We start from the raw sequence: 7,500 nt of genomic DNA, 5'->3' as shown, positions 1-7,500 counted from the left end.
CTCCGGGGGCTTCACCTTCGTGGGGTTGGCGAAGAACACGTACTTCTGCAGAGGAGAGGAGATATGGGAATATTACAGAAGAAGACTTCTGCAGAGGAGAGGAGATATGGGAATATTACAGAAGAAGAACGCTAACACGAACACACAGTGATGCCCCTACGTCTGCACCGGAGAGGAATGATGTGGGATAATTAACTATTCTAGGGACATGAAATGATTCCAGAGATATTAAACTGCACCAGGCTTCTGGGGGTTGGCGAAGAACATGTACGTCTGCGGAGGAGTGGAAAGATGGGGGATATTAAACTATGAGGTGAAAGGTCATGACAGACACTATCAGTACACTTAACAGATTATGGCATTATTCTAATTCGTCTCGTACATGTATCTTGTTTAAATAAAACCAATCTCTCCCCTTGTACAACATCCTGTTTCTCTGAAAAACATAGACTGAAAGGAATCCAATAATGTAAAACTGTACAGAGATTAAATAAAAGTTACTATTACATCACTGTAGTGTATTTATTTTGAATCTTTCTTTATATATCACTGAAAAACTAACTAATTAACCTTTGACCCAGGAAGTGAAAGACGCACCCTGACTCTGATGACGTTGATCTCCACAGCCATGAGCAGACCGTAGAGGACCACCAGCCCCAATAACTAACTAATTAACCTTTGACCCAGGAAGTGAAAGACGCACCCTGACTCTGATGACGTTGATCTCCACAGCCATGAGCAGACCGTGGAGGACCACCAGCCCCAATCACTAACTAATTAACCTTTGACCCAGGAAATGAAAGACGCACCCTGACTCTGATGACGTTGATCTCCACAGCCATGAGCAGACCGTAGAGGACCACCAGCAGGGCCGTGATGCAGAACCTCAGGTGCTGAGGCCCCTTCTCCGACTCAACAAACTTCCACAGCTTGATGGTCTTCGTGATGAAGGCCAACACCCAGTAGATGAACAGGGCTGTGTACGGGAGAGAGGACAAGGACATGGTAACATTATTTGATGGTCTTTGTGATGAAGGCCAACACCCAGTAGATACACAGGGCTGTGTAAGGTAGAGAGGAGTGTGTGTGTGTGTCTGTGTGTGTGTGTGTGTGTGTGTGTGTGTGTGTGTGTGTGTGTGTTTGTGTGTGATGTCTCACCCAGCAGCAGCTTGGGGAAGTTGGCCGTCTCGATGTTGTGATAGTACACCACTGAGGTCGTAGCGGCGATGAAGCCGATGAAGGCCGGCATGAACAGATGGAGGTGGGGTGAGGTCATCCTCCTGAGAGCCAATAGGAAAGACAACACCTTACGAGAGGAATACTGACAGGAAACACCTTTAGGAATACTAACAGGCAACACCTTTAGGAATACTAACAGACAACCCCTTTACTCGAGGAATACTAACAGGCAACACCTTTAACTACAGGAATACTGATAGGCAACACCTTTAACTACAGGAATACTGATAGGCAACACCTTTAACTACAGGAATACTGACAGGCAACACCTTTAACTACAGGCATACTGACAGGCAACACCTTTACTAGAAGAATACTGACAGGCAACATCTTTACTACAGGAATACTAACAGGCAACACCTTTACTACAGGAATACTAACAGGCAACACCTTTACTAGAAGAATACTGACAGGCAACACCTTTAACGAGAGGAATACTGACAGGCAACAGATATGATATATATAAAAAATGCGCCGTCGGTCGAAGCAATCTATCTATATTTAAATATTTAATAACAACCAATGCTGACCAAAGTGCAGTGAATGGTGTGACAAATAAAATAAATAATAATAATAAAAAAAAAAAAAAGTGATCAGAAAAGGCCATATTCAAAACATGAATAGAGTATCTGAATCGCTCAAAGTACTAACTCATGGTGAACAATTCAGTGTCTAAAAGCATTAGATTACAAATGTATACAGTATGCCTGGACTACTGAACAAAGCAGCCCGTTGAATATTTGTGAACCTCCTTCTTGTTACTTTCCCTTTCCTTACGTTAGAGTCCCACAGCTCACACACCTTAAACAGCTCACACACCTCACACACCTCACACAGCTCAAACACCTCACACACCTCACACACCTTAAACAGCTCACACACCTTAAACAGCTCACACAGCTCACACACCTCACACAGCTCAAACACCTCACACACCTCACACACCTTAAACAGCTCACACACCTTAACCAGCTCACACAGTTCACAAAGCATCATGCCCAACATATGTGGCTTTCACACGTACATCAGTAGGCCCTGTGTGTTGACAGCTCCATCCTACACACACACACATACACACACACACACACTCACACAGACATACACACATACACACACACACACACACTTACACTCACACACACACTCACACACATACACTCACACACACACACACACTGCTGGTTTCTGGCAGTGACGTCAATGGCAACACACACACACTGAACTGGCCACTAATGAAACTGAAATGTGAATTTCATGCTTCTGTTCTGACCACTCTCTGACCACTCTGAACACATCTACCTTATGGTTGGTTGGGTTTGAGCATACATAAACTGTTTAAACTGTTCTTGATGAGCTATATATATATATTATATACATATATAAAATAAAGGCTTTTCTATTCTATTCTATTTCTATATCATCATAGGTTCCCCTTAGGCTCACTCCGCTCCCTTGATTGCAGGATATTATAAGAAGACGCCTCACATTTCAGAAATTCAAACCGAGAGTGCAAATATGAAAATCACACACTCTCACACACACATACACACACACACGCTCTCTCACACACACACACACACACACTGTACCCGTCCTCTGCTCGCTCTTGGAGTCATCACCAGACACCTGACACCCTTAAAGCATTTACTGTAAAACCCTCTCCCTCCGACTAAAGGAGTCTTTACTGCCCCTAAACTTGACAAGGACATATTTTAGGCCATACTTAGACATTAATGGCTAATCCCTCTCAGAAACCTCTCACAGAATCTGAACCTGCGTCTTCAGTCCTTTACCATGACACACAGGATCATCACGACACACACACACACACACACACACACACACACACACACACACACACACACACCACACACACACACACACACACCTCACACACACACACACACACCTCGCACACAGACACACACACACACACACACACACACACCTCACACACACACACACACACACTCTCTCTCTCTCTCACACACACACACACACACCTCACACACACACACACACACACACACTCTCTCTCTCTCTCACACACACACACACACACCAAGTCTAAGAGTGTGTGTAATGGGGTTGTTTTGTGTTGGGTGGCAATTGTTTCCAGATACGTCTGTGTAACTGTGTGTGTGTGTGTGTGTGTGTGTGTGTGTGTGTGTGTGTGAAATAATAAATATACAAAGTAAAGAAATATAAAAATAAAAGTTCACTTTTCCTCTCAGGGAAACCCAGTGACATGACTGCAGTTGTTGTTGATGTTGTGGTGTGGTGTCTCACACACGTGCACACACACACACACACACACACACACACACACACACACACACACTGCAGTGGTTGTAGATGTTGCTGTGTGTCTTACTGGTTGGAGATGATGCCCTCGGCGATCTCACACACGTGCACACACACACACACACACACACACACACACACACACACACACACTGCAGTGATTGTAGATGTTGCTGTGTGTCTTACTGGTTGGAGATGATGCCCTCGGCAATCTCACACACGTGCAAACACACACACACACACACACACACACTGCAGTGGTTGTAGATGTTGCTGTGTGTCTTACTGGTTGGAGACGATGCTCTCGGCGATCTCACACACGTGCACACACACACACACACGCACACACACACACACACACACAGAGTGCAGTGGTTGTTGATGTTGATGTTGCTGTGGGTCTTACTGGTTGGAGACGATGCCCTCGGCGATCTCACACACACACACACACACACACACACACACACACACACACACACACACACACACACAGTGCAGTGGTTGTTGATGTTGTGTTGCTGTGGGTCTTACTGGTTGGAGACGATGCCCTCGGCGATCTCACACACGTGCACGAACAGCAGGGTGAAGGTGAGGACCCAGCGCATGTTGTGGCCGGGGAAGTGGAGCCAAGTGTTGTGGTGAATCTGCACCTTTGAGCTCTGGCTGCCCCAACCTGACACACACACACACACACACACAGACACACACACCTGTTAGACTGATGCAGTGGCATGTCGTAACACAAATGAATGCTCAAAATTCACAGTTTTTAGTTTCACAGTTCAGCCGGTGAGAGAGTTCGATAAAATGGGAGAGAATTTATGAGAAACATGACCAAGAAACGACAGAACAGAAACGGAGAGAAATAAAGACAGAGGGGAGGAACAGAGAGATGTAAACATAGAGGAGCAGAGAGATGTAAACAAAGAGGAGCAGAGAGGAGGAGCAGAGAGATGTAAACAAAGAGGAGCAGAGAGATGTAAACAAAGAGGAGCAGAGAGGAGGAGCAGAGAGGAGGAGCAGAGAGATGTAAACATTGAGGAGCAGAGAGATGTAAACAAAGAGGAGCAGAGAGGAGGAGCAGAGAGGAGGAGCAGAGAGATGTAAACAAAGAGGAGCAGAGAGGAGGAGCAGAGAGGAGGAGCAGAGAGATGTAAACAAAGAGGAGCAGAGAGGAGGAGCAGAGAGGAGGAGCAGAGAGATGTAAACAAAGAGGCTGAGAGACGGAGGACAGGAAGAGCATCCCCCCATTACGCCCGATGACTAATGATGAGAAACAGTAAAATGAATGGAGCGCGGCCCTGGGATCCCTTGGGGAGAGACGTCTCTGTAAAAACTCAACCAGCCACAACTCCCATTTAAAAGACCCGGGGGACCCGGGCAATAGGGTTTCACTGGAGCAGCTCTTCAGCACTCCCAGAGAAAACTAACTCACATTAATGGGCGAGAGAGAGAGAGAGAGAGAAGGAGAGTGATAGAGAGAGAGAGAGGGAGAGAGAGAGAGTGAGAGAGAGAGGAGAGAGAGAGACTACAAAGGAGAGCGAGAGAGAGAGAGAGAGAGTGATAGAGAGAGTGAGAGAGAGAGTGTGAGAGAGAGAGAGAAGGAGAGTGATAGAGAGAGAGAGAGGGAGAGGGAGAGAGAGAGGGAGAGAGAGAGACTACAAAGGAGAGAGTCTTTCTGAGAGGGAAAGAACAACTACACGTGAGCACTACTCCAAATCCCTCAGACATAAAACATAAACACAGAGATAGCATCAGGCTCAGTCCAATGCAATTATTTGAAGTAGGAAGCCATTAATGCCTTACGGCGGCATTCAGCACTTCTCTCCCCCCAGCCTGATGTCTTTCTTCTCTGATGGACCTGTGCGCTCAAACTGAGGTTTTAGGCAACTTCAGCTCCAGCCCCTTTGGACTTTAATAATGCATGCAGGAAACTAAAGCAATGCTCTCACAGCGGTTGCCACGGATGCGTGTGTGTGTGTGAGTGTGAGTGTGTGTGTGTGTGTGTGTGTGTGTGTGTGTGTGCAAGCGTGTGTGTGTGTGTGTGTGTGTGCAAGCGTGTGTGTGTGTGTGTGTGTGTGTGTGTGTGTGTGTGTGTGTGTGTGTGTGTGTGTGTGTGTATCTCATAGGAGTGCTTGACTCCATCAGGAAGAAAACTGAAAACTAGAGGGTCATTTGGAGAGCACAGACCTCCGGTCTCACAACGTTAACGAAAGTGCAAAATAATTTGTGGATGCATAATAATTTAATGGGTTCTTCAGTGCCCACGCTACACCACCCCTCCACCAGTGCCCACGCTACACCACCCCTCCATCAGTGCCCACGCTACACCAGTGCCCACGCTACACCACCCCTCCACCAGTGCCCACGCTACACCAGTGCCCACGCTACACCACCCCTCCACCAGTGCCCACGCTACACCAGTGCCCACGCTACACCACCCCTCCACCAGTGCCCACGCTACACCAGTGCCCACGCTACACCACCCCTCCACCAGTGCCCACGCTACACCACCCCTCCATCAGTGCCCACGCTACGCCAGTGCCCATGCTACACCACCCCTCCATCAGTGCCCACGCTACACCACCCCTCCACCAGTGCCCACACCACCCCTCCACCAGTGCCCACACCACCCCTCCACCAGTGCCCACGCTACACCACCCCTCCACCAGTGCCCACACTACACCACCCCTCCATCAGTGCCCACGCTACACCAGTGCCCACGCTACAACACCCCTCCATCAGTGCCCACGCTACACCAGTGCCCACGCTACAACACCCCTCCATCAGTGCCCACGCTACACCAGTGCCCACGCTACAACACCCCTCCATCAGTGCCCACGCTACAACCAGTGCCCACGCTACAACACCCCTCCACCAGTGCCCACGCTACAACACCCCTCCATCAGTGCCCACGCTACACCAGTGCCCACGCTACACCACCCCTCCATCAGTGCCCACACTACACCACCCCTCCATCAGTGCCCACACCACCCCTCCACCAGTGCCCACACCACCCCTCCATCAGTGCCCACGCTACACCACCCCTCCACCAGTGCCCACGCTACACCACCCCTCCACCAGTGCCCACGCTACACCACCCCTCCACCAGTGCCCACGCTACACCAGTGCCCACGCTACACCACCCCTCCATCAGTGCCCACACTACACCACCCCTCCATCAGTGCCCACACCACCCCTCCACCAGTGCCCACACCACCCCTCCATCAGTGCCCACGCTACACCACCCCTCCACCAGTGCCCACGCTACACCACCCCTCCACCAGTGCCCACGCCACACCACCCCTCCATCAGTGCCCACGCTACACCAGTGCCCACGCTACACCACCCCTCCATCAGTGCCCACCCCTCCATCAGTGCCACGCTACACCACCCCTCCATCAGTGCCCATGAGAGTCAGCCTGTTTGTTTTTGCGTAATCCTGCAAACAAACAGACAGGCGGCACCAAAACCAAAACCTCCTTGATCGATCGATCGGGCATCAGGGAGTTTTCCCAGAAACTGGTGTGTTACTGCAAAGAGAGGACAGAGGACACACCACACACACATGTACCCCCACCACACACACACACACACACACACACACACACACACACACACACACACACACACACACACATGTACACACACCACACACACATGTACACACACCACACACACATGTACACACACCACACACCACACACACATGTACCCCTACCACACACACATGTACACACACCACACACCACACACACATGTACCCCCACCACACACACATGTACACACACAAAAACACAACAAATACACCCTTGTACGCTTGCATGCATGCTTCCACACACACACGTACACATAAAAAAAAACAGACACACACACACATGCAAGCACACACCGATGAAGAGGATTGGGAAGGTGATGAAGAGTAGGAAGACATGTGGGACCAGATTGAGCGCGTCC

The 7,500-nt window shown here is 49.2% G+C and overlaps 1 protein-coding gene across 3 annotated transcripts in view; it reads right to left on the bottom strand.

Moving 5' to 3' along the window:
* abcc9 (ATP-binding cassette, sub-family C (CFTR/MRP), member 9) overlaps positions 1–7,500 on the bottom strand; it is a 71,631-nt gene that overhangs the window by 61,882 nt on the left and 2,249 nt on the right. For 2 of the 3 annotated variants that reach the window (XM_031582375.2, XM_031582381.2), the window contains exons 2-6: positions 7,436–7,500; positions 4,075–4,216; positions 1,159–1,280; positions 810–976; positions 1–45 (exon numbers count right to left, since the gene is read on the bottom strand). The exon at positions 1–45 is cut by the window's left edge and continues 198 nt beyond it; the exon at positions 7,436–7,500 is cut by the window's right edge and continues 104 nt beyond it. In XM_031582375.2, coding sequence (XP_031438235.1) covers positions 1–45; positions 810–976; positions 1,159–1,280; positions 4,075–4,216; positions 7,436–7,500 — 541 coding nt within the window. Of the gene's footprint in view, positions 46–597; positions 650–809; positions 977–1,158; positions 1,281–4,074; positions 4,217–7,435 lie in introns of those variants that run through there. The other variant, XM_031582378.2, reaches the window with a different exon arrangement.

The sequence above is a fragment of the Clupea harengus genome, chromosome 16 (assembly GCF_900700415.2).
Source record: "Clupea harengus chromosome 16, Ch_v2.0.2, whole genome shotgun sequence".
Taxonomy (NCBI): Eukaryota; Metazoa; Chordata; class Actinopteri; order Clupeiformes; family Clupeidae; genus Clupea; species Clupea harengus.
The sequence above is the reverse complement of the archived record's forward strand: the minus strand, read 5'-3'. Positions and strand labels throughout refer to the sequence as shown.